The 26,963-nt window shown below is 36.3% G+C and overlaps 1 protein-coding gene across 4 annotated transcripts in view; it reads left to right on the top strand.

Annotated features, from left to right (window-relative positions):
• The window catches only part of PIAS1 (protein inhibitor of activated STAT 1), a 157,236-nt gene that overhangs the window by 121,784 nt on the left and 8,489 nt on the right, over nucleotides 1–26,963 (top strand). For all 4 annotated transcript variants that reach the window (XM_030317837.1, XM_030317839.1, XM_032593613.1 and 1 more), the window contains exons 7-9: nucleotides 4,679–4,784; nucleotides 15,182–15,255; nucleotides 25,064–25,224. In XM_030317837.1, the coding sequence (XP_030173697.1) occupies nucleotides 4,679–4,784; nucleotides 15,182–15,255; nucleotides 25,064–25,224 (341 nt within the window). The remainder of the gene's footprint in view (nucleotides 1–4,678; nucleotides 4,785–15,181; nucleotides 15,256–25,063; nucleotides 25,225–26,963) is intronic.

The following is a 26,963-nucleotide window of genomic DNA, read 5'->3' as shown; positions in this document are numbered from 1 at the left end:
ACTGTACTGAAAACTGGGGGTACCATAGCAAGGAAAGAAAGTCCTTGTTCTTTTAGAGCCTGATATCTGGGGGCCAGGTGGTCACACACACAAAGGTGAACAGTTTTTAGAAGGACTATGAAGGAGAGGTATGCATTGATTTTAGAATATATTAAAGGGCACTTTGAACTAGAGAGAGGTCGGGCGGGGCTTCCCTGAGGAAGCAGTGACTGAGCCAAGAGAAGAGTAGCAGGAAGCAATTTGGGTGAAAGGTTAGAGGAAACAACCTGCACAACAGCCAGTGGCAGGGGACAGCCTGGTTCTTTCCAGGAGACTGAGAGGGAGCCTCTGGGGCTAGATTGCAGAGAGTGGAGAAGAGCCATGTACAACATGAGGCTACAGAGGTAAGGAAGGGCCAGGCCATGAAGGGCCTTTGAGGTACTGTTAATGTTAAGGATATTCTCTTCTTTAGATTTTTCTTTTTTCTTTTCTTTTCTTTTCTTTTCTTTTCTTTTCTTTTCTTTTCTTTTCTTTTCTTTTCTTCTAATGTTTATTTACTTTTGAGAGAGAAAGAGAGAGAGAGAGAGAGAGAGAGAGAGAGAGACATGAACTGCAAGTGGGGGAGGGGCGGAGAGATAGGGAGACACAGAATCCAAAGCAGGCTCCAGGCTCCAGGCTCCACCAGCATGGAGCCCAAAGCAGGGCTCAGCCTCAGGAACTGTGAGATCATGACCTGAGCCGAAGTTGGACACTTAACCAGCTGAGCCACCCAGGCGCCCAAGGTTATTCTCTTTTTAAATGAAAATTTTACAGGAGTAAATATTTCTGTGTACAGAAGGTCACTCTTCAGAGTGGTAAACGGTTTGAATGGCATCCAGAATCGTGCAGAGAGGTCACTCTTAGGAGCACGCTGTTGCTGAAGTGTTAGTGGAGGAGGGCGTGTATTAGCCTGAAAGTGAGGGAGGCTCTGGGGAGAGTGGAGGTGTTGGAAAAGTAATTATGGGGAGGGAGCCATGTTTTCCTTTTTCACCCCCCCCCCCAGATCTTTCTGGGAATGTGAATGAGATTGCTTTAAATTAGTATATTAAGTTAGGAGTAATTTATACTATTTAATATTTCCATTCCAAGAACTGTATGTTTCTCCATTTATTCAAATCCTCTTTTATGTTCCTTGGTAATTTAATAGGTTTCTTATAAATCTTCCATTTTTTAAAATTAATTCTGTGTTGTTTATTGTTATTATTTCTATTGTAAGTAGATCTTTTTTCTATTATATTTTCTAAAGAATGTATTTGTTGTTGGTTTATTTAAAAGCTGGTTATTGTTGAATATTTACTTAATACCTGAATTTTCATATACTGGTTCCAACAGCTTTTTAATTGATTTCTTGATGTTTCCAGGTAGGCAGTTTGGAGTTTGAGATGTATCATTATGCAGATAATGATAATCCTAGTACTTATGTCATAATTTCTGGTTTTTGTTCTAGTGTGCTGACTAGAACCTTCAGAACAATGTGAAATAATGAGAGTGCCAGTGGCACACTCAACTTGTTCCTTACAATAATGAGGATACTACTAGTGACCCAAGTATTCATTAATTTTTGATAGAGCTTGCTTACATCAACAGTGTGCTCCTGTATTGCTCTTTTACTGGATATCTTTGTGAGACGTGGATTGTTAATTTTATCAGCATCCCTTTTGACACCTATCCAGATTATATTTTTTCCTTTGCCTAATTAATATGTCACCATTAGGTTTTTGAAATCCTTTTAAATGTTTTACTTCTAGTATACCTTGGGGTTCCCCTTTTGGTCTCCCTTTTTGAAGAGGGCATTGAAAATGTTTTTTGTTTTGTATTGTTTTGTGTTTGTTTGTTTGTTTTTGCCCGTGTGTGAAAAGCATAGCCTGTTGGGGGTGTTTGCAGTGAACTATGACTGTGGGAGCGCAGGGAGATGTGCTGATATGTATGGGATTAGAGGAGAGAGGAAAGCCTTTCCAACCTCAGAGAGAAGACAGTATCTTCAGTGATTTGATGGTTGTCTAGTCTTACCTAGGAGGTAAGATCTTCATGTAGACCCCAGTCTACAAGTTGGAGACCTTTTTGAAGTAAAACATTGAAAGACAGTTGTTCTTTTTTTTTTTTTTGAAAGAAAATTATACTTTACCAAAGCCCAGAAGATAACTTATTAGATTGTTTTTCCATCACTAGTTTTAATTCAACTTGTAAAGATGCTCTGATTAGTGTAGGATCTCTTTATAGAAGTGTATCAAATCAACCTGTTGTGTACCTTAAACTCACATAGTGTTTTATGTCAGTTATATCTCAATTTTATTAAAAATTTTTTTAATTTTTAAATTTTATTTTATTTTATTTTTTGAGAGAGCAGGGGAGGGGCAGAGAGAGAGGGAGAGAGAGAATCCCAAGCAGGCTCCACACTGTCAGCACAGAGCCTGATGCGGGGCTCGAACTCAGAAACTGTGAGATCATGACCTGAGCCAAAATCAAGAGTTGGACACTTAACTGACTGAGCCACCCAGGCACCCCTATATCTCAATTTTAAAAAGACAATATTTTTTGAAACAGAAGAGCTAGCACAGTGCTGGAAGGAAATAAGTGAACTGTATTATAACTTTTTATCCTGTCAGGGTAATCACTGTATTTAGCATTAATTAAACTCTCTTTGTTTAGAGAAAAGTTATTTAGATACTGGTATAAAGGGCACTTAATGAGTAGATTATATCTTAATTATGGAGAAAATGTCCTGTGAACTTGATACACAATTTTGAAGACTTTTGAGAAGACACTTGACAAAAACATCAGTGTAATGCAATATATATGAGTAGTTGGGAGGTAAGTAGTAATTGAAGGGTTAGCAGAAACAATGTGTTATCATTTACCTGAAGGAGATATTATACCACTGTAAAGTTTGGGGGATTTTTTGCTGCTGAATCTCTTTCAAGTGCTATAGAATTAAATTCTGTATTATCAGTACAAGTGGCATTTGTTAATAAATGCCTCAGATTCTTTTTCCTTCTCCTTTTTTTAATTTGTTACATGTTTCAACTAGAATGAACATACCTTTTCACTAAACTTGTAGTTGTGGTTTCTACTTGATCTCCCCTTAAAAAATTATATAAAGCCTGAGGGTAATTTCTAGTACTGAAGACTCAAGCTGTCAGTACATAATTTCACAGTGTTAATTAGCATTTCTCTAGTTTCTGTCATATTAATCAAATAAATAATAAAGGTGAATAAGGGTTTTTTCCCCCCAGAAGAAGCCTTTCAGTTTTACATTAGATTGATACGTATGCTCTAAAAATTAGGCAGGTTTTAAGATTACTTGTAAATTAGCTTCTTCGACCCTTCATTTCCACCCCCCCCCCCCGAAAATATGTAACATGTGATAGGTTTCTGAACTCCAAATGAAAATTTGGCCTACCAGAGGATACATGGGATATTTTCTCTTGTTAAAAGAGGGGAATGCATTTTTAAAAGTCTGAAAGTTGGAATATACGTTGGGCTAGGTTAGGAGAGTCAAAGGAAACAAGGTGCACAAAAGCAGGAATGGTAGAGAACTACACTGGCCTTGGCCATTAAGTCCGTTGTCCCGATATCCCAACTCTTTCTTCCTGGTTTCTAGTGCCAGCTCTGTCACCAAACAGATGCATGATCATGAGCAGGTGACATATCTTTTTGTTCCTCCATTCCATGAATCCTTTACTTAGAAAAATACTTATTCTTGTCTTTTATATAGGCCTTCTGTGAGGTTTAAATGAAGTAGATAGTATATGTTAAGAGTGCTTCAGAAACTGTATGTAGCTGTAAGCTAGAAGGTGGCAGTAAGTATTTTTCCTTTTGCTTCTCTCCAAACCTCTTGATCTTCCTCTTGATCCCGACACAAAATGGAAAGTGGGCCTTCTCATTTAGATCTCTCTCCTACCCTTAATAAGCCTCAGCTCTCTTTTCTTCCTCTTATCCAGTCATGTACCGTTCACTCTGCCTTGGCTTATGATGAACTATTTTCTTGGTTACCTTCTCCTGCTGCCATCTCCTCTACCGGTCCTCTGCTGGTAATGGATATTCATCTATTCATCTGCCAAACCAGCAGCTTCTCTTTGAGAATCTTTAATATTCCCTCTGTTTGTGATAATGGCTCACATAGGGTCTTTTCACAACTAGTTAGAGACATAAAGAGAGATGCAGTGGTATAGATTAGGAAGCCAAGCTAATTTGTAATTTTTTAATAGGTACTATTATTTAAATATATCTGTTACCTACCAAATGTGGTTTATAGTGACTTTGACATCTTATTGGCCTTGGTTTAGATTTAATTTTAATAGTGTTTTTTGTTTTTTGTTTTTAATATAGGTGCCACAAATCGATTAGCTTCAAGTGTAGGTAGTCAGGTAATATGGAAGCATGACAGATTTGGCTTTGTTGCTTGAAAGTTGCAAAATTCTTTTACTTTTCTACACTTCACTTCCTCGTCCATAAAAATAGGTTTATGACCACCTCAGCGCCTTTTTGGTTAGGACTAAATTAATTACTGTTCATAAAAACACCTAAGATAGTGTCTGGCCACACAGTAGGTGTTTTAAGAAGTGTTAGTTTTCTTTCCCTATCGTTGTGAGATTAAAATAGATGTACTATTTACTTACATATGTTGTTTGTTTTCTACATCTTTTTTTTTTTTTTCCAGAACTATTCCATGGCAGTATATCTTGTAAAACAGTTGTCCTCAACAGTTCTTCTTCAGAGGTTACGAGCAAAGGGAATAAGGAATCCGGATCATTCTAGAGCTTTAAGTACGTATAATAAACTTATTTCATTTATGTAGCTGAACTATTTTGGTAAAGGTTAGAGTAGTGTGCTTTCTACTCAATAAATTTTCAACAAAAGAAATTTCTTTTTCACTAGAGATTGTCATAGAAGATTCAAAACACTGAAAACTTGTTTTCTGAGCAAAGTAAATCAAGACTTAAAAATAGTTTTAATATCTTTATTATGACCTATATTTTATCTGTAATATCTTTTAATATCTTTATTATGACCTATATTTTATAATCTGCATTTTACTGATCTTAAAATGAACTTTGGAAAGCCAATAAATGAATACGGAAGATTATTTTACTAAAATTGCATAAAATAAATAAATGTTTAAGGGATTCTAGGAGACGGGAAGGAAATTTTGGTGTGTATTTCATGAGAATTATTTTATATTTAAGGCTTATCCAGGAAAAATGTGCAGGGATATGTGAGGACTGTACCCTTGCATTAATAAAGTAAAAAGAGAGTCTGTGGGATGGTAAAAACAATAATGAAATAGGTTCCATTAGTCAATTATGTGACCTTGGACAAGTCACTCTAGTCTGAGTCTCATGTTCCTCATCTGTAACAAGAGGTTGTTGCCACATGATTTCTAAAGCTCCTTCAAAGTCTGGGTTTATAGTTACAAATAACTAGATGGTTCATTTTGTCGTGTTGAATTTGAGATGTAGTAAGGTCTGCAGATTGACTGTTCTGGCCTCGGTTTTTGAGGGTTAAGGCCAGAGGTTGGCAGCCTTTCCCAAGAGGTGAGCTTAGTTCTTTTATGCTTTTCTTTGTGAGAGAAAGATTCTTCATGGATGGATTCAGGGATGGGGCTGGACACTTAGGGAACAAAACTTTATAGGCAGGGGTTAGATAGCTATTCTTGAAGGATTCTTGATGTGAGTTGGTTAATGAAACCCACTCTCAGATTTGTAGTTAGGCACACACACGCTGGTGGAAAGAACTAATAAGGTAGTAAGGCCGGCTTTCCCCTCACTTTCCTTTGTAGCATAGCTTTTATCTTTATTTCTAACCTGTTTCTGTGCCAGAGTAAAAGATCCCACTACCTCTGAATAGCATTATACCCTCAATAATAGTTCATCGAAGGATTTTTCTGCATTAAAAGGATCCTTTTTTTTAAATGCAAGTAATCCTGAGTCAAGAGGAGCATGATTTTGGCTAATGCCTCTGTAGACATGCCTCAAAAGACAGTAGAGAGCTAGAATGACAGCAGTGGTTCGGGGTCTACGGGAGAGGAAGCACCGGTTGGCAGAGACAGAGAAAAAAGGGACACACATCTGCTTTGCAGGAGAAGAACTTTTCTTTTTCACATTTGTTGAAGTCCATTTCTGGTCATTCTACTGAGACTCTCCGTGTGTGCCACATAGTGCTAGAATCTCATGTAGTCAGTGCTGTGGAATTATGTGAGCTTGTGTGGAAAAAGTAATACCAACAAATAAGGCAGATGAGGCTGTTCTATTGAATAATAGTGGTGGTGGTGGTGGTAGTCATAGCAGCAGTAAGGCAAGCTGGTTTTTGTTCCGGCTGTTAGCTCTTCTCCACTTGTATTTGTAGCACCGTCTGCGGGGGGAGTGGGAAGGTGAGCCTAGAATTACTTTATTTTCTGGAAGGAACCACTATTAGCCACTGTTAAATAATCAGAACTTCCTGTTTCAGAGGCTATTTATTCCATCTCTGATACAATGCCAGGAGTGGAGAGTAGTTGCAGATGGGGTAGGGTTTTTGTGGCAGTTTTTTCTTATCTTACTTACTGGCCTGGAGAACCAATAAAACATTAATTTGGATCCTACCAGTAAGGCATTCGTTGTAATTGTCTAAGGAACAGATTGTTTGCCTTTACGCTATCTATAAAGAAGTAACTTTCCCAACAAATTAATTGTGTAATTAAAAGATTGTATAAAACAATTTGACAGAACAAAATGTTGACAGATTTCTCAGATATTTTTGAAGAATCAAATTACCTAAAAATATATTCACTGTAAGTCATTCTTAATCTTATCAGTAAATTCTGCTGGCAAAGTTGTATTCATCAAATCAGGCACTATTATGTTCTTGAAAGAATAAACTCCACAATATTGAGACTTTTCACAGAGAAATCTACTCTGGTTCATTTGATTTAGTAGATTTTTGCCTTGTGGTTTCCACCTTTGTGTAGAGTTGTCCCCTCAATCACAAAGACAGCCCTTTACTTACTTCTTATCACGTTCCTATTCTCTCCCTCTTCCCTGCAGCAGTCATTTTAAACCTTGGTCACACTTTACACAAACACTATTCCCCCTCTCTTATTAGCACACTGCCATTGCAAGAAAATTGGCACTACAAGGTGTTAATTCTCTCAACTGCCCATTGCTTCCTTAATCTAGTGCCACCATAACTGCTCTTCAGCTTATCTACATTTGTAACTACCCTTACTTATTCTCTTCAGTCTCAGGAGTAAATGTCCCTTTTTCTGCTCAAAGGTAATCTTACATTCATTTATTCTTCTCATTCAAGAAATTATATTAAGAGTCTACAGTGTTCCAGGCACAGGAGAATATAGCATTAAACAAGACACACACTGTCTCTGCATCCCTTAGAAGTTTGTAGTCTGGTGGGAAAGACAGAATTAAATGATTGAACAAGTCATTAATGAATTACAGTTGTGACATGTGCCTTAAAGAAGAAAGACAGGGAGCTCTGGAGGTAACAACAGAACATAGCCCTCTCTGGTGCTGTGATGTTTAAAGACAAGATTATAAGGATGAGGCAGAGTTAAGCCCAAGAAGAGAGGGGAATATGCTAAGAGACAAGGCCAGTGGAGCTGGAGAAGAGAGAACCAAGGAGGACAGTGGCCAGAGAGATAGCCATGGGGTGAGTTCATACAGATGACATAAAGGTGTCGAGGATAGAAAACCCTTAAAAGATTTTTAAGCAGAGTGACATGATCAGATTTGGGCAATAAAAAGATTGCTCTTGGGGGCACCTGAGTTTTGAGCGTCTGACTTTGGCTCAGGTCATGATCCACACGGTTCGTGAGTTCAAGCCCCGTATCAGACTCGCTGCTGTCAGTGCAGAGCATGCTTTGGATCCTCTGTCCCCGCCTGTCCCCCCCCCATTCTCTCTCTCACATACACATACACATTCTCTCTCTCTCGCTCTCTCTCTCAAAAATAACTAAACATTTAAAAAAAAAAAAAAAAAAAGATTGTTCTGAAGACTGAGCTGAGGAGGGGCTGGACTGATGTGGTGAGGCCAGTTAGGAACCTGTTGTCCAGGTAAGAGGTGATGGTATCTTGAGCATAGGTATTGACAATGGGCATAGAAATTGACAGTTTGAGGGGCGCCTGGGTGGTTCAGTCGGTTAAGCGGCCGACTTCAGCTCAGGTCATGATCTTGTGGTCTGTGGGTTCAAGCCCCGCGTCAGGCTCTTTGCTGGCAGTTCAGAGCCTGCAGCCTGCTTCCAATTCTGTGTCTCCCTCTCTCTCTCTCTCTGCCCTTCCCCTGATTGCTGTCTGTCTGTCTCTCTGTCTCTCTCTCTCAAATAATAAACATTAAAAAAATTAACAAAAAAAAGAAATTGGTGGTTTGAGAAGTGTTGAAGGGTAGCAATGGTGACGGATTACATGTGGGGAGGGAATAAAAAGAAGTCAAGGAGGAATTCTAGGCTTCTTAAACTGATTACATGGTAGTGCCATTTACTGAAATGGGAAACAATGTGGAGAAGATTGGAAGGATCAGAGTGCGTGCTTACACTGGTATTTGAAGATGTCTGCGAGACATCTGGGTGCAGATGCCCAGAAGCAGTATTATGAGACCTCGTTCCCTCATTTATCTGTTCTCTGTCCTGTACTTTGGTTCACCCCTCTCTATTAGCTCTCCCTGTCAGCCTTCTTTGTCAGGTCTTTTTCATCGTTTAAAAAATATAAAAACAAGCTATTCTCTATCTAGATAGAGTTCTGTCTTCTTCCTGTTGTGTCCTCCTACTTTTTTCAAAGAATAGCCTACACTTGATCTGTCTCCCTCCTCACTGCAACCCAGTGTGCCCTTTAACTTCCTATCATTCCATTGAAACTTCTCTTGCAGATGTCACAAGTGACAGTCTGATTGCCACATTTAAAGTTTATTTTTTCAGCTTTCATCTTAGATATTTTTGCTACATTTCATACCAACCACTTTTTCCTTGAAATTCTCTTCTGTTTCTTTTCAATCACTTACCTTCAGTAGATTCTCTTAAGAGAAGCATTTCCCTGGGGTGTCATCCTTGGCCCACTTTTCTGTATACTCTATCTGGATATAATCACATCTGATCTTGTGGTTTAAATTAGCACATATCTCATCTGGGACCTTCCCCTGAGTTTCATATATAGATATGCATAGTTAGCTAACCACCTTCACAGAAACATTCTTTTGGGTCCTCAAATTCAAGTATTAAAAATTTTTTTAATGTTTATTTTTGAGAGAGAGAGAGAGAGAGAGACAGCACGTGAGCAGGGGAGGGGCAGAAAGAGGGGGAGACACAGAATCTGAAGCAGGCTCCAGACTCTAAACTCAGGGACCGCGAGATCATGACCCGAGCCGAAGTCAGATGCTTCACCACCTAAGCCACCCACGCGCCCCCCCCAAATTCAAGTATTTAAAACTGAACTCCCTGAATCCTATCAAACTTCCAGCCTAAATACTTTCCAAATCTGTCTTCTCTCTCTCCCTACTGTCACTGCCATCATTTAAGCTCTCATATTCTGCCTTTATTTAAAAAATCTATTCTTAAGTAATCTATCCCTCTTCTTTCTTGGTCCCTCTTCCTATCTCTCTCCTGGTAGCGACCTAAGTGATTAGTACAGACCTAATCTTACACTCCCTTGCAATCCATGGCTTTGTAACATCGGTAGAGTAAAAACTCTAACTTTGTTAGCATGACAAGTGCAACTTTCCATGTCGTGGCACCTGCGTACCGCTTTCCACCGTTCTCTGTGTTCAACCTTACCTTTCCTAGTGTCATCTCTATTTACACTTACCGCTTCCCAGTGTCCTCTCTATTCACCCTTACCCTTCCCAGTGTCCTCTGTATTCGCCCTTCTTGTACTTTATATTCCAAAAATACTGGATTCTTATCTTTTCTGCACGACTTTTGCCAGCATTGTTTTCTGTGCCTCCGAACTTCCCTGTTCTTTGCCTCACTTCAGTTATCCTTCGTGTTTCACTTTTTCCAGGAGGCATCTCAGAACCTCTGGAGTAGATGAGTTCACTTTCAGCTAGCTTCCTGAACACATTTCTTTTAGAGCACATTAGAGATGGTCCCACTCAGCAGCTCAGCTCTCAACTAGACTCTGAGTTTCTCTGGACAGGAATTTAATCTTATTTATCTTCGAATTCCTCATGCACAGTTCCTAGCACATAGTAGATACTCAGATTTTTGTTGAAGTAAACTGATTTAAAGAAATCCAGAATAAAAATTTGGTCTCTGTGCCTGTTTCCTTGCCTAAATAAAGTATTGAATTTAATATATTCAGTTGTTTACAACCTTAAAGTTCTAAAAGGATTACTATAAAATAGTCTGATATTAAGGAATGATAGAACTTATTTAAAAAAAAAAAAACTAGAGCAACAGAAACAGAAAAATCTGTGATGATGGAAATGTACATCTGCCCTGCCCCATGGGTTAGCTGCCAGCAACATGTGCCTGTTGAGTTCTGAAATGTGACCAATGCAACTGAGGAACTGAATTTTAAATTATATTTAATTTAAACTCAAATATAGCCATGTGTGACGACTAGTTGCTAACTCTCATAGGTCATGGCAACAGAGATTTTTAAAAAGATTAATTTTAATGTGGCTAGCTATAACTTCATTATAGGTCATATAATAAGATACTGTTACCACTGCACTCACAGTGACACAGGAAAACTTTAATTCCTAGAAGACTTGCCCCATGTTGTTTGATGTTGCAGGGTAAAATATTGTAACCTGTATTTATTTTTTACTTCCTTGCCCTCACATTATAAGGACTTTGCTTATTTTATTTTTCCTTACTTGCTGTGACTAAATTTAACATGATTTTCTTTCCTGTCTCTCTTTTTTCTTTTGGTTTTTTTTATTGAAGTATAATTTACAAAAGTAAAAATTCACCTTTTGAATTGTACAGTTTGATGAATTTTACAGGTGTATGCAATCATGAACCACTGCCACAATCAAAATATAGAACGTCCTTCATCCCAGAAAGTTCCCCTATGGCCCCTTGCAGTTCATCTCAGCCCCTTATTCCTAGTTCCTATAACCATTGATGTGATTTCTGTCTCTGTAATTTTGTCTTTTCTAAAATGTCAGGTATCTCAAGGCCTGCAGCATGGACCTTTTTATGTCTGACTTCTTTAACTTAGTATAATGGCTTCTGAGGTTCATCCATGTAGGGTTTTTTTTCTCTTTATTACTTAGTATTCCATTTACCTGAATCATCATTTGTTTATCCACTTATCAATTGACGGACGTTTAGGTTGTTTCTAGTTTTGCGCTGTCATAAATAAAGCTGCTAAAATGTTTACATTTTCCATATGGATATCCCACTTTTGTGGACATATGTTTTTATTTCTCTTGGGTAATTAGGACTCGGATTGCTGTCACATGATATGACTGGCAGTTTCTTATAAAATGCATATGCCATTTTTGCATTCCCACCAACAGTGTATGCGATTTCAAGTTTTTCTGCATCTTCACTACCACTTGGTATTGTCAGGTTGCTTTGCGTTTCAGCTGTTTTGGTCAGTGTGTAGTTGTATCTCATTGTGATTTTAATTTGCATTTTCCTAATGATTAATGATGCCTTCTGCTTATTTGCTGTCCTTATGGCTTCTTTGATGCAATGTCTGTTCAGATCTTTTCCCCATTTCTTTTTATATAATAGTTGTGCTTTTTGCATACCGTGAAGTCTTTGCCTAACCTAAGGTCACAAATATTCTTTTTTTAAATTAATTTTTGTATATGATGCAAGGTAAGGTTAGAGCTTCATTTTCCCCATATAGATACCCAGTTCCAACAACATTTTTGAAAAAAACTGTCTTTTTCTGCATTTAATCACCTTTCAGAAACCCAATTTGACCATAGATGTAGAATCTGTTTCTGGACTCTGTTATTTTTCCTTGACCTATATGTCTGTTCCTATGCCAATACAACAGTCATGATTAGTGAGTCTTGAAGTCAAATAGTCTTCCAACTTTGTTTTCAGAATTGTTGGCTAAGTCAATTCTAAGTCGATATGTAAAAAGATTATGATACAGTATGTCAACTACACTTCAACTAAAATTAAAAAGACAATCTATATTAACCAAATAGAGTTTATTCCAGCAATATTAGGTTCATACAATATATGTGAAAATCAATCAGTATAATTCACCTTCTCAGCAAACTTAACAAAAAGAAAAAATTACATGATCATCTCCATTGATGCAAGAGAAACATTTGGTCAAAATTCAGTATCTATTCATGATAAAATTCTCAGCAAAATAGAAGAGAAGGGAGCTGTCTCAGTGTAACAAATGATATTTACAAAAAGCCTTTAGCTAATATTATAGTTAGTAGTGAGAAATTAGAATGCTTTACCCCCATGATTGGGAAAAAGGGAAGAGTATCAGCTCTTAATATTTTTGTTCAGCATTGCCTTTGCGATCCTAGCTAGCACAGTAAAGCAAGAAAAAAAGCACAATAAAGCAACATATTAGAAATGAATAAATAATTATTGCCTTTATTTGAAGATGACTTCATTGTGTAGAAAACAACTTAAAGAATCTATTAAAAAGCAACTAGAGCTAATATTAATTTAAGCAAGGTTGCAGAATACACAATTTATAAATCAGTTGTATTTCTGTTAGCACTGTACAACTGAAAAGTGAAATTAAAAAAACAGAGTTTACTATAACATCCAGAAGTATGAAATACTTAGGAATATGTCACACAAAATATTTGTATTCTGAAAACTTCGAAACAATGCTGAGAAAAATTAAAATAAGACCTGAATAATGGGGAGATATGACATGTTAATGGATCAGAACATTCAGTATTGTTATTGTAAAGATGTCAGTTCTCTTCAAAATGAAGTCCAATTAAGATCCTAGTAGAATCTTGAAAAGTATCTTTACATGAAAGGATTGACTAAGATTGAGTCTTTAAGGGCAAAGGCAAAAGCAAAGCTTTTTTTTAAATAGAAGTTGACAAGCTGATTCTAAAATAATTTCATAAAACCCTGCCATCTCCTAGAGAAAGTGAAAATACAAATGACATTTTTAAAAACAGTAGCAGTAGCTAATATTTATTGAGGGTGATTGATATTAGGTTATTTTAAAGCATTTTGTGTGTATTAACTCATTTAATGCTTAGAACATTGCTATAAAGTACTGTTGTTACCATTTACAAGTTGATGCAACTGAGGCACAGAAATGTTAAATGACCAGACTAAAGTCTGAATTCTAAGTTAGGCTGTATTCTTTCTTTTCTTTTCTTTTCTTTTCTTTTTTTTTCTTTTCTTTTCTTTTTTTTTTTTTTTTTTTTTTTTTTTTAAGATCCTGTATTCTTAACCACTACTTCAGGTTGCCTCGCCTGTTTCAGTTTCTTTGGGAAGTACTAAACACTGAACTCTGTTTTGCATAAGGTTGATATTATGGTCTGTGTTACTGCTTCATTTCAGTGAAAGTTTAAATAGATCAAGTCCATATTGTTCTCATTGCTGTTTGTAGGGTGGTGATAGGGTGCTGCAGGTATGCGGAATGGTCAGTAATCACATTACAATTCTATTTACATGTTTATGTTACTTTTAAAAAGATACTGTTTGTTAAATGTATCTTTATAAGAAAGGATTGACTAAGATTGGGTCTATAACGGTACAGGTATAGTTTCCATAATTGACATATGATATATAGCATAAGTGATATGATAACTATATTTCCCAAACTAAAACCCGGGGATTTTATGCCTTTTCAGGTGTGGGATGCAGACTATGAGTTATATATATTTCAGACACTTGGAATTTCCAAACTAAATGAAATGACCTTTAAGCTTGGCATCAGAATCACATCTGGAGCTTTTAAAAAACAACCAGTTGGTGTCCCTCTTCCCCATTCTGACTCAGTGAGCAATTATAAGTTACAGAACTCTATAGGTAGTTCTAATGTGCATCATAGTTGAGATTCACTAATTTATGGAGATAGATAGACTATCTAAAATGTAGACCATCTCAAAAAAAAAAAATCCAGATTGTAAAGATCACCATGTTTAATAAAGGCGGGACTCTTCATTCTCATAAATGGTTATCAGCACAATAGACATCTACTCTGAAATCATTCTTCCTTATCTGAGTACTTTTCTGCTCCCCATTTTCTTAATTCTACTATATATTAACTTTCTAGTCACACTTAGTTGTGCCACAGCTCTGAACTTCTGGAATTGACTATGTACACAACCACTCCCACTTGGGCCTCCCCTTACACATACAGACTTCAGAGTCATTGTGGAACAATGTCTAAAATTATTGGAGTACTACCATTTAGGCATTTCCAGTCTCAACTCAGTGTTGAAATTTAATTAAAGTTCCAAATTGAAGTTTTCAGAAGTAAATATGTGTCTCAGGATTCCAGGCGAGAAGTATAAAGGTCCTTTACACTCCTTTAAGACTGACAGAAAGTAGCAAAATAGCCATTATTACTAGTGCCCTATCTCTTAAGAACCTCAGGAAGTTTGAACTGAAGAGACCCAGAGATTATCTAGTGTGTGAGTTCTTATTTGCTAGAAGCAAATAAGGAGAGGAGAATTGACTTGCCTAAAATATTAGCATAATTAGTTTATGGATAAATAAGTATAAAACTCAAATAATTATGTGGAAGAAAAGAAATTGAGCTTTTTTATAATTTGAAAGTAGAATTAATAGAAAAATAGAAAAATTTAATAATGAAAAACAGAATAATTAATATAGTGTATAAGATGTATTAATTATTTTATAATCTGAGCTTTGGAAAAATTTATAAATGTTGATAATTCTATTATCTACACTATTGATTAATTTCTTATAATATTGGTCATAATTTAAAAGAAAGAACAACTTTATCCAGTTTCTTAGAATTATAAAAGGAAAAGATTCTGCCGTCAGGTGAATATGTCAGTTTACTATACAGATTTCCTTTATGTTAATGCAATGTAGTTTTTGTTCCATGGATGAGAAGAAGTTATAAACCATGTAATTGTTTTTATCTTTCCATTCAATTAATTGGAAATAATTGAACGGATTATTTTTGAGTTCATTTTTTTTAAGCTTCCTCATTTTAAGTTCCTTATTCTTTTTCTAATGTTGCATCACTGATGTATCTTTAATCAACATGTTCTGTTTGTTTGTTTTCTCTTCAATGAATGTCAGTTAAAGAGAAATTGACTGCGGATCCAGACAGTGAAATAGCTACAACCAGCCTAAGGGTTTCTCTACTATGTCCAGTAAGTGTTAACTAATATTTGCCTTTCAGAAGATTCAACATACATTTTTCTCCTTTCATGAAGTATTCCTGGTATTTGCAGTATTATGTTTTACTTTTGAAATATGCCCACCTTTGTCACAGTTTCTGAAAAGTAGAAAGACATTATTATTTAGTCGTAGGATTTGGAATCTAACCAAATTATTAAGTCTATAAAAATTTTCTACTCTTAGTAAGATATATTTAAATATTGCTTGTGACTCATGATTGTCTCTCAGACTCAAGTGTAAAGTGTTCAAATAAGGAATATGTATTATCTTGGTGTATTTATTAAAATTGCATTTTTTAATGTTTGTTTTAATTTATTTTGAGAGTGAGTGAACAAGCAGATAAGAAGCAGAGAGAGAGGGAGAGAGAGAATCCCAAGCAGACTCTGCACTGTTAGCAAGGAACCTGACGTGGGGCTCCGAACTCACAGTGAGATCATGACCAGAGCCGAAATCGAGTCAGATCCTTAACTGACTGAACCATCCAGGCACTCCTAAAATTACATTTTTAAAAATAATATCCTTTCGAATAGAAATCTAGCCATGACTTACTCACACATTAAGTTTAACCATTTTGCCAACAATGTCTACGTTGTAAGAATCCACCGATTAAAAACTGTTCTATTTAGCCTGAATAACTGAATTGATTATGCATGAAAAAACAGAAATATTTTTAAACCAGAAAATGAGGTCAAAATCATTTGTACAAAATGAATATAAATAAGGCCCAAAGCATACCAGGATGATTAAACTTGTAGTGAAAAAGTTTCCCCCAAAGATGTGATAAGATTTATTTCTTGGGGGCACCTGGGTGGTTCAGTCGGTTAAATGTCCAACTCTTGATTTCGGCTCAGGTCATGATCTCATGATTCATGAGATTGAGACCCATGTTGGGCTCTGCGCTGATAGCATGGAGCCTGCCTGGGATTCTCTCTTTCTCTTACTCTCTCTCTCCCTTCCTCCCTCCCTCTCTCTCTCTGATCTTCCTCCACTTGTGCACTCTCTTTCTCTCTCAAAATAAATAAGCGAACATTTTTTCAAAAAGCTTTATTGCTTAACTAGTTTGATGTTAGGCCCACCAGTTGTAGGAGTGGTAATTGCATGTGGTTTTCATACAAAAATATGTGAAAAACTAGGAGTAAATTACTTTGACATTTTAATTACCTTTTTATAATTAATCAAATTAATCATACCTAAATTAGGGAGAAAGTGTGAAAACTAAGAGGACACAGCTGTTTCCTGATTTGCCTGGATTGTTCAGGCAGACTTGATATTGAAAGCTTTGAATATTGAAATCCAACTAATCTAAGACAAAGATGAAGTTACTGTATTCTTAAATAAACAAAGAATTGAAAAAAATTAAATGTTATTTGTCCTACATCTTAGTCTTTTATAGTTTATAAAATCTCAAACACAAGATGAAAAAGTCATTAGCTCTTGAATTCATTTAAAATACTATATTTGATGTAGCTCTTAAAAAACTTTTTTGCCTTATAATTATTGCTAAGGGAACCCATCTTCATTATTAAGCTTTTGTAAAATTACAGAAATACAGTGGAGTTAATAAAACCCACCAAATCCTATCATTTGGCATATATCCTTCTACCTTTTTATTCCTTATTATATCTAGTCTTTCTTAGGCAAATTGTTTTGACTCCAACCTTTTTATATTATTATTAAAATGATTTCCCAAATACATGATGTAATTGCTGACAGAGCTAAAGGGAGAACTAGAAAGCAACACAATAATAGCAGAAAACTTGATACCCCACTTTCAGTTATAAGTAGAATAACCAGCCAGAAAGTCACTAAGGAGGCAGAGGACTTAAGTATTATAGACCAATTGGACCTTACAAAGTAGGTCCAACAACAGTAGATTACATAATCTTCTTAAGTGCAGTTGGAACATTCTTCAAGGTAGATCACGTGTTAGGGCACAAAACAAGCCTTAACAAGTTTAAGTCATACAAAGTATCTTCTCTGACCACAATGGGATGAAACTAGAAATCAGTAGCAGAAGGAAAACATGAAAATCCACAAATAGATGGAAATTAAACAACACACTCTTAAACAACCAACGTGTCAAAGAAGAAGTCACAAATAATCAGGAGACAAATGAGAATGAAAACAAAATATACCAAAACTTATGGGATGCAGCAAAAGCAGCAGGAAGAGGGAAGTTTATAGTAGTTAATACTTAAGTTAAAAAAGGAAAGATCTCAAACAACAACCTAACATTATGCCTCAAGATACTAGAAAAAGAAAAAAGAAAAAAAAAAAAAACAAAAAAAACTAAACCCAAAGTCAGCAGAAGGAAGGAAATAACCAAGATTTGCAGAGAGATAAATGAAACAGAGAATAGAAAAACAATAGGGGAAAAAAAAAACCCAAAAAACCAATGAGACTGAGAGTTGGTTTTTCAAAACAATCAACAAAATTGTCAAACCCTTAGTTAGATCAAGCAAAAAGAGGGGAGACTCCAGTAGCTAAAATGAGAAATGAAAGAGAAGATACTACAACTGATGATCTAATATGACAGAAATAAAAAGGATTGTAACAAACTACTATGAACAATTATATTCCAACAGACTGGATAACTTAAATAGATAAATCCTAGAAACATACAACCTACCAAGACTGAATCATGAAGACATAAGAAACCTGAACCTATACCTAGTGAAGCAATTGAAGCACCAATCAAAAATCTCCCAACAGAGAAAAAAGTCCAGCACCCCAGTGCCCTCACCAGAGAATCCTACCAAACATTTAGAGATAACACCAATCCTTTTTAAACTTTTCCAAAGAATTGAAGAGGAGAGAATACTCCCGAACTCATTCTCTGAAGTCAACATTACCCTGATCCCAAAACCAGACACATTAAAAAAAATCACACACCATGACCAAGTAGGATCTGTAGCTGGAATGTAAAGATGGGTCAGCATACAAAAATGAATCAATGTGATATACCACATTACCAAAATGAAGGACAAAAACCACATGATTATCTTAATGCAGAAAAGCATTTCAATACCCTTTCGTCCTAAAACCACTCAGCCACCCAGGAATAGAAGGAAGCCTTTGCAACATAATAAAAGCTGTACCTGAAAAGCCCACAGTGAACATGGTACTCAGCACAGAATGACTGAAAGTTCTTCCCCTAAGATCAGGAACAAGAATGCTCACCCTCATCGCTGCTGTTCAACACAGTACTGGAAATTCTAGCCAGAGCAATTACACAAGAAAAAGAAATAAAACATATAAATTGGAAAGGAAGTAAAATCATCTCTGTTCATAGATGACATGATCTATTGTATAGAAAACCCTAAAGATTGCACAAAAAACTGTTCAAACTAATAAGCAAATTCAGCAGGATACAAAATCTTAGTTGTGTTTCTAAATACTAACAGTCAGCAATCCAAAATGGAAATTAAGAAAACAGTTCCATTTATGATTACATCAAAAAGAATAAAATAGGAAGAACCTTAACCATGGAAACAAAAGACGTGTACACTGAGAACTATGAAACATTGCTGAAAGAAACTAAAGAAGACATAAGTAAATGGAAAGACATCCCAGGTCCATGGATTAGAGGCTGAATATTGTTAAAATATTCTACCTGAAGTGATTTACAGATTCAGTGCAATCCTATCAAAATCCCAATAGAGCGGTGTCTAGGTTAAGCGTCTGACTCTTGATTTCGACTCAGGTTGTGATCTCATGGTTCGTGAGTGCAAGCCCTGTATCCCTGTTTGGGATCCTGTCTCCCTCTGTCTCTGTAACCCTCCCCTGCTCGTACTCGCACTCTCTCTCTCTCAAAAATAAACATTAAAAAAAAAAAAAATCTCAATGGCATTTTTTGCAGAAAATGGAAAGAAAATCTTGAAATTCCTGTGGAATCTCAAATGACCCCAGGGAGCCAAAGCAATATCTTAATGAAAACAGAGTTTGAACCCTCACATTCCCTGATCTCAAAACATACTACAAAGCAACAGTAATTAAGATGGTGTGGCATGGACATAAGATAGATAATGTAGACTAATGGGACAGAATAGAGAACTCAGAAACAAACTCTTGTATTTATGGGCCAAGTTCCTTTTCAACAAGAGTGCCAGGAAATGACAGTCTCTTTAACAAATGGTGTTGAGAAAACTGGGTATTCATATGAAAAATAAGGAATTGGACCCTTACTTTACACCATATACAAAAGATAACTCAAAATGAATTAAAGACCTAAAACCTAAGACCTTGAACTTTTAAACTCCTAGAAGAAAATGTAGGGAAAAGCTTCATTGAATTTCACAATGATTTCTTGGATATAACACCAAAAGCACAGGCAACAAAAGCAAAAATAGACAAACGGACTACCCCAAACTTTAGAAACTTCTGCATGTCAACAAAACAAACAAAACAACTGAGTGAAAAGACAACCTGTGGAATGGAAGATCATTGCAAATCATATATCTGATAAGGGGTTAACATCTGGAATATATAAGACACTTATATACCTCAACAAGAACAATAACAGAACAACCTGATTTAAAAATGGGCAAAGGACTTGAATAGAGAGTTCTCTAAAGAAGATTTACAAATGGCCAATAAACACATAGAAAGATGTTCTACATTGCTAATCACTAAGGAATTGCAAATCAAAACTGCATGAGTTATCTCTTCATACCCATCAGGATGGCCACTATTAAAAGAAGATAGCAGGTGTTGGTGAGGATGCAGAGGCACTGGAACTCTTGCACACTGTTGGTGGGAATGTAAAATGCTGCAGCCCTTATGGAAAACAGTAAGGAAGTTTCTCAGGAAAAATTAAAAATAAGTTTACCCCATGGTCCAGCAATTCCTTTTCTGGGTATATATCCAAAAGAACTTAAAGCAGGATCTCGTGGAGGTAATTTGCACACCCATGTTCATTACAACATGATTCGTAATAGCCAAGAGGTTATTATAATCCAAATGTATATTGAGAGATGAATGGACAAAGAAAATGTGGTATATACATACAACGGAATATTATGTGGCATTTAAAAAGAAGAAAACCATGTCATATGCTACAACATGGATGAAACTCTAAATCATTCTGATAAGCAAATAAGCCAGTCACAAAAAAAGGAATACTCTATGATTCCACTCATATGAAGTATCTAAAGCAATCAAAATCATAGAAACAGGAAATAGAAAGGTGATTGCCAAGGGCTGAGGGGAGGAGGAATCAGTGGTTATAGAATTTCAGTGTTGCAAGATGAAAAAGTTCTAGACATCTCTTGCACAACAATGTGAATATACTTAACACTACTGAATTGCATGCTTAGAAACGGTTATAGTGTTAAATTTAATGTTACATGCTTTACCACAGTAAAAAATATAGGCCTCAGAGTCATGGGGTGGATTCTTAAGTAACTAGGTAAATGTTATAATAGACTATGGTGTAAAGGAAGCTGGCATTTTTTAACATGTAGGAAAATGGCTCACAAACCAAGTGAGTGGAAGGTAGGAAGAAGACAAAGATTAAAAACAAACGAAAAAAGATACCTGCTTATCCTCCCCTCCTTCCCCCAAGCCCCAATTTATCTATTTTCCCCTTCCATGTGTTTTCTTGTCATCCCATTTCATTACAGAATACCAGGTTAGAGACTATGAGAAATTTAGAAAAGTGCAGAAGCTTCATTTCCCATTTAAATCACTGGAAGAAGTCTTGTTTTTCTGCAGTCTCCTTTTAAAAGCGTTTACAGTTGTTCTAATATCTATGATGTTTATATCATTAGATGAAGCATTTATTCACATAAATGAGCGCTGTAATATAAATCTTGATGTTTTTACTTATAGAACTAGTTCTAAATTTTATAGTTCAGGTGATCTCTATATTATTAGAAAATGTTAATCACGTTTTGCCACTTGCACCTCTTAATTTAGTGCACCAGCTTTTAATTTTTCTTTCCATATCACCACCGTTTCTTCCCTTTTTAGTTTCAACAGTTTTAGCAGTTCATTTTAAATTGACATCTGCTTTTAAAATTCAGGATATAGAAAAAAACTATATATAATCCATAATTATAATACTTTTATGGATTTCTATTTGGCTAAAGGGAAAATCCCTTTACAATTATTCTGGAACATTAAGGCAGTATATTTTAGGTATGTTTTTATTCTAAAAAGTAAAACTTAGTAATGACAACTCATCTATATATCAAATTTATAGAATAATAAAAAAGATTTGTTCCCTTTGAAATATGTAAATATGATGTCTGACTGTGCATTTGAATTGCCCTTGTTGTGATATACACAGCTCAAAATAAATGAGTTTCTGTTGTTTGTGAACATTTAGCTAAAGGCAATGAAAATAATTAGAAATGTTTTTGTTCTTTGGGAATATTTTAGTTCTGATTTATTAAAAATACAGCTGGAAGAATGTTTGAGAACCTACTTTGTAAGATATTCCCCAGACCTATGAACTTCAATACAAATGACTTGGAGTTGATAAAAGAAAAAAATAAACTCCTTGGGAATTTATTTATGACATGATGATGATAAAGAAAAAGTGAAATTATTCTTGATATCACTATTCCTTTCTTTTTACCAGATTTAAAAATACATATTATTGACTCTCTAAGGTCCTTTGGACATAAGCTAGCTTGAACATCTCTAGGGTATAGGGTATTTTCTCTTACAGCGCCATCAGTTACTAAGTAGTACAATTATATATTATAGTAGGGCTAGTGGCATTGGAAAACTTGTTTGGGGGTTGCATACAGAGTGTTTATTTGCAAATGATGCAAATATCCAATGTCCTATGAAGGAAAAAGGGGAATTTGTAATTATGAGATGAAGATGTTTAAAGCCCTGCTCTTCTCCTAATACCATGTTAGAGAAGTCAGTGTCCATTTGTAGATAAATATTTAGGATTTAGAGATTGTTTTTAAAATCAGAAGTATGGGGAGTATTACCACATAACAGTTACTTCGTGATTCTTTGAAGCAAAGCGTTTTGTGACAGCTAATCAACAGTGCATTTGCAAGGGAACTTTTCTTCTTCTGTCCCCATTTATAAATGTGTTTCCTGCAGCATCCACTTAGCAGTGTTCCTTAAAAATCCTGTAGACAGATTTGTCAGTGTGGCTGATCATAAGGGCTTGAGAGTTACTCTCTCACCAAAAAGGTGAGCTGACCAAGTGAGGATTATGAGGGGGGAGGGAGGCATGTGAGACGATTGTTTAGAGAGTTAACTGCTTTTCAGAGTATAAGTTCTGTGGCTCTGTGGCTTGCATTCTGAAAATAGTCTTCTTCCTTCGGATCCATTGTCTTCATAAACTATCAGAAGTGGCTCACTAGTTCTGTACTACATGGACTTTATCCACAATTACTTTATTTGTCTAGGATTCTCAAGTCTGTGATTTCTCTACTTAGTATTTAAGCGGTAGGAATTTTATTTCACAGGTAAGTTAAGGTGTGCTTTAAGATATAAAAAATTAATTTAGCATCACCATCCAGATTGTTCTTTGGAAAATGTTTCTAGACTAATGCAGCATGTCTTAGCTAACAGCAAATAGGTATTCTTCTGTTATAAGAACTAGTTTGTCCTTTTTGGCCTTTTTATCAGGTGCTTGTGTAAATCAAATCATAAAAATTGAATAGAAGAGTAGAAAGGAGTAATGAGTTGCCTTATCTTATGTGAGCACAGAATGGAAGAAGTACTGAGCTGAAAAGGGGGTGTGTCTCCCACTAGCTGACAAAGTAATTGGAAGCAAATAGTGGCTCTGTAGTTTTATTGTAATGGGGGAACATATACTGAGCACTTACTATGTGTCCGGCAGCATACAGTAAATACAGTTTAAATCCCACAGTCTTAAGATGTAGATGGTATTTTTATCCCCATTTTACAAAGCTGAGGCTCAGGGAGACTAAATGACATTCAGGATTCTCACACTACCTAGCGTGGCCAGGATTCAAACCTAGGCAGTCTAACCCCAGAATTCGTACTCGGGACAGGCTCATAAAGTGCTGTGTAGGGCCTCACACTCGCCATGAGTGCTCCCTCCCAGAGCTGCTCAGTGAGCACAAAGCCTTAAGTGTCCACACACAGGACCGTCTTCCTGCTGTATATAGCACATACATTTCCAGGTGCCAGGGATGAGGAACTGAGTTGGGTGTGTTTCTGGTAGAAGGCGACAGATACATAAACAGATAGTACATTATCACGCACAGGGTGGGGTGGGCACCCAGAGAAAGGAGCTGTCAGTTTTCTCTGTGTCTCCCCTGTCCATGCTTCTGACACGGAGCTGGCGCTACTCCCTTCTCACAAGTTTATGGCACATTCTGGGTCCTGTTTTGTTCTCGATCACTACATCCTGTTGAAGTGAGGAGGAAGCAGTGTTACTTTGGAGATAGAAAAAGAGGCCCAGAAAGGTTAAGTGCCTTTCCTAGAGGCACACTAAATCATTGGTACCAGAACAATAATTTAGGACCACAAATGACAGTTAATTTCCTTGGTAGACTAGGAAATTGCACATTTTCCTGAAATTCTTCTGAGCCAAAACTCTTTTCCTCTTTTTTTCCGCATTTAACTCCTACCCTTTTCAAGCCTTTATATTTTTCAAGCTTGCAGATTATGTCCAGAATCTTTTCCTGGTTCGCAAACAGTGTGGTTATTGAAAGTAGATAACTTTCATACTGTATAGCCATTGTAGCCTTTGGGCAGGGGGGCAGGGAATGGTGGCAACCCAGCTGCACCGTGTGAGGTGGCCCCCAGGAAAGGAGTTGTGATACGGCAGCTCGCAGTGCGGCTTCCGTGCCCGGGGCGCAAGCTACCATCTCAGGACCGGATGAAGTAGGTTTCATTTTTCATAGGGCAGACTATTGAGCCTCAGCTTAAGGCGAGAAGAGGAAGTCTCATGACATGGTGGAGATGCTAGGTCTAGGGATGTTTGCCGAATAGTGTGTGATAATGCCCAGGGAGGGGAGAAGTACAGAGAGTGCACACACTCGACCTCCTTCTCAGAGCTGCCATTTGGCAACTATGCCAGACATCCTAGGGATCTCATTCAGAGATCAGGTTGAATGTCTTCATATCTGTTATCTTGCAGTATTTAATGTAACATTCTTTTTTCATTTCCTCAAATCCTTTGTAAAGTGGTTTATAACTTTTTTAGATGAGGGACTACTCTGAGAATTTGGTAACAGCACTCTTTTTGGAAAAATGCACACCCTTACAGAATTCGGCATATAATTTTAAGGGGTTCATGGTTCTTTCCCCCAAAAGCTAATCTGTGAGCTATGGATGTCAGGTGGAATAACCCTTGATGTAGACTTTTCTTTTTTTATTTTATTTTATTTTTTTAATGTTTATTTCTTTTTGAGAGAGAGAGAGAGAGAGAGAGAGAGAAACAGACTGTGAGTTGTGGAGGGGCAGAGAGAGAGGGAGACACAGAATCTGAAGCAGGCTCTAGGCTCTGAACTGTCAGCATAGAGCCTTACATGGGGCTCAAACCCATGAACCGTGAGACCTCAACTTGAGCCAAAGTCAGACACTTAACCAGCTGAGCCACCCAGGTGCCCCTGTAGACTTTCCAGAGTCACTGTGTTTAATATCTAAAGAAATCCTATAATTTTTTAATATGTAGGGTCCATAGGAAATGTATTTAATGTTCTTTCATATTGATGAAAAGTAAATACAATATGCTTTAAGTCAGAATACATACACATTGCGTTTCAGGAGATTTTTATCAAAACTTAAATTGAATGACCACTGTCTAATATTTGCTTTTGTCTCTCTCTTTTCAAGCTTGGTAAAATGCGGCTGACAATTCCATGTCGGGCCCTAACATGTTCTCACCTACAGTGTTTTGATGCAACTCTTTACATTCAGATGAATGAGAAAAAACCAACCTGGGTTTGTCCTGTCTGTGATAAGAAGGCTCCGTATGAACACCTTATTATTGATGGGTATGTTGATTTACAGTGTTTCCTTATACCTTGGAATGACCATCTATTATCTGAATTTGTGATCTATCAGGTTTAGGATGAAAATTCTGCAGGTAGTGTTTTCTAAGTAGTACATTTTTAGAATTTTCATGATTCTAGAAATTAATACTTTTCAAAGTAAGTAATTAATATTGTGAGCATTTTTCCCTTTTAACTTGATGTCCTCTGTTTGGGAAGTGTATGCTTTACCGTCTGTCTCTCCCGACTTTTACCATTTAAAGTAGCACTGGCTGTAAGCAGGGTATGCTTACACCTTTTCCTAACATGAGTCCCATCTGTCCCAGCCATGTAGGCCATATTAGAGAAAGAATGAATGGCAGGACTGTGACACTCTGGCTAATTTCAGCACACCCCCATTAGGCTTTTTTAGTAGAAGCTAACCTATTTTTGCAGATTTTTCTCCTTCAGTCCTGGTTCATCATACCTGTTCCCCACTGTAAGGGCTGTAAGGGCTTCATAACTGATCAACATGCTGAATAGCAGCTTTCTTTGTTTCTGTTTCCTCTGAAGTACTTGTCTTTGTCTTTCTTGTCTGCCTACGGCATCACAATAGTCAGTTATCTTTTTTTTTTTTTTTTTTTTTTTAACACTCCTGTGTTTTCTCTGTCCTTCCAGACATCTTGGAGTGTTTCTCTAAATGCACCCCTATTCTCTAGACTCCTTTCTTGTCCTTTTTGCTGCTGAACAAGGATAAATTGTGAAAAGAAGGATCTTCTTGATATTTCCTGTACTCTAGCAAGACACTTAAGGCAGCTTATCTACAGCATTTGAGAAAACATAGGAGCCTGAAGATGTAACATAAGGAGCGGAATACATTTAGCAATACAGTGTAACCTAGAGCTTGAAAGATGTCAGGCCAAACGTGGGAAAAGAGTAAACATGTAACTTAAATGTTTTATGTTTAATTTTTTAGAAATGACAGTGATCACTGATAAATCTAAATTGAATGATATTTTACCAACTCTGTATATTATATAGCTCTAGATCCCCTCCCCCCATCAATTGGGATTTTTCTTTATTTTAAAAACCATATACTCATGTGGACATATCTATACACACATTTAAGAAAAACTGAAAAACATAGGAAAATGAAAGGGTTTTGTGATGTATTTTCTAATTTTTGTTTTCACATAATTGTGATTGTACAGTATTAATATTTTTTAGCCTTTGGTTTCATTTCAGAATTTGACAATTTTATCCACTGTCTTGCAAATCCCATTTCTTAATATCTGCATGTTATTTTTCAAGGAGACTTAACATTCAGTACATATTTTTTGTATGTATTGCTTCAGTTTATCAAATAAGATATGCTTATTGTAGATACTTTGGACTATGCACAAGAATATAAAGGAGAAATAGAACTACTCATAATGTCACCAGTCAGAAATAACTGCTGTTTATATACCACTTACACACAGAATTTTATTTTTAAAATGAAGAATTTTATTTTCTTGGCCTCTTCCCACTTTCTGTGTGTATTTTCCCCTATTATTAAAAATGTTTGAAAACTTCATTTTTCATAGTTACATAATATTTGCTCATATAAGGTACCATAATTTAAGTAACTATATTCCTATTTAGCCCTAGAATTTGAGAACAAATACAACTTATCTGTTTGGCTTTCTTCTTTCTCATTTATACTTGTACAAAATATAGGAGGTCTGAATGTTTTTTGAACAGCAATACTTCTAGTCTGTTTT

The sequence above is a fragment of the Lynx canadensis genome, chromosome B3 (assembly GCF_007474595.2).
Source record: "Lynx canadensis isolate LIC74 chromosome B3, mLynCan4.pri.v2, whole genome shotgun sequence".
Lineage (NCBI taxonomy): Eukaryota > Metazoa > Chordata > Mammalia > Carnivora > Felidae > Lynx > Lynx canadensis.
Note: the sequence above shows the minus strand (reverse complement) of the source record. Positions and strands in the feature narration are given on the sequence as shown.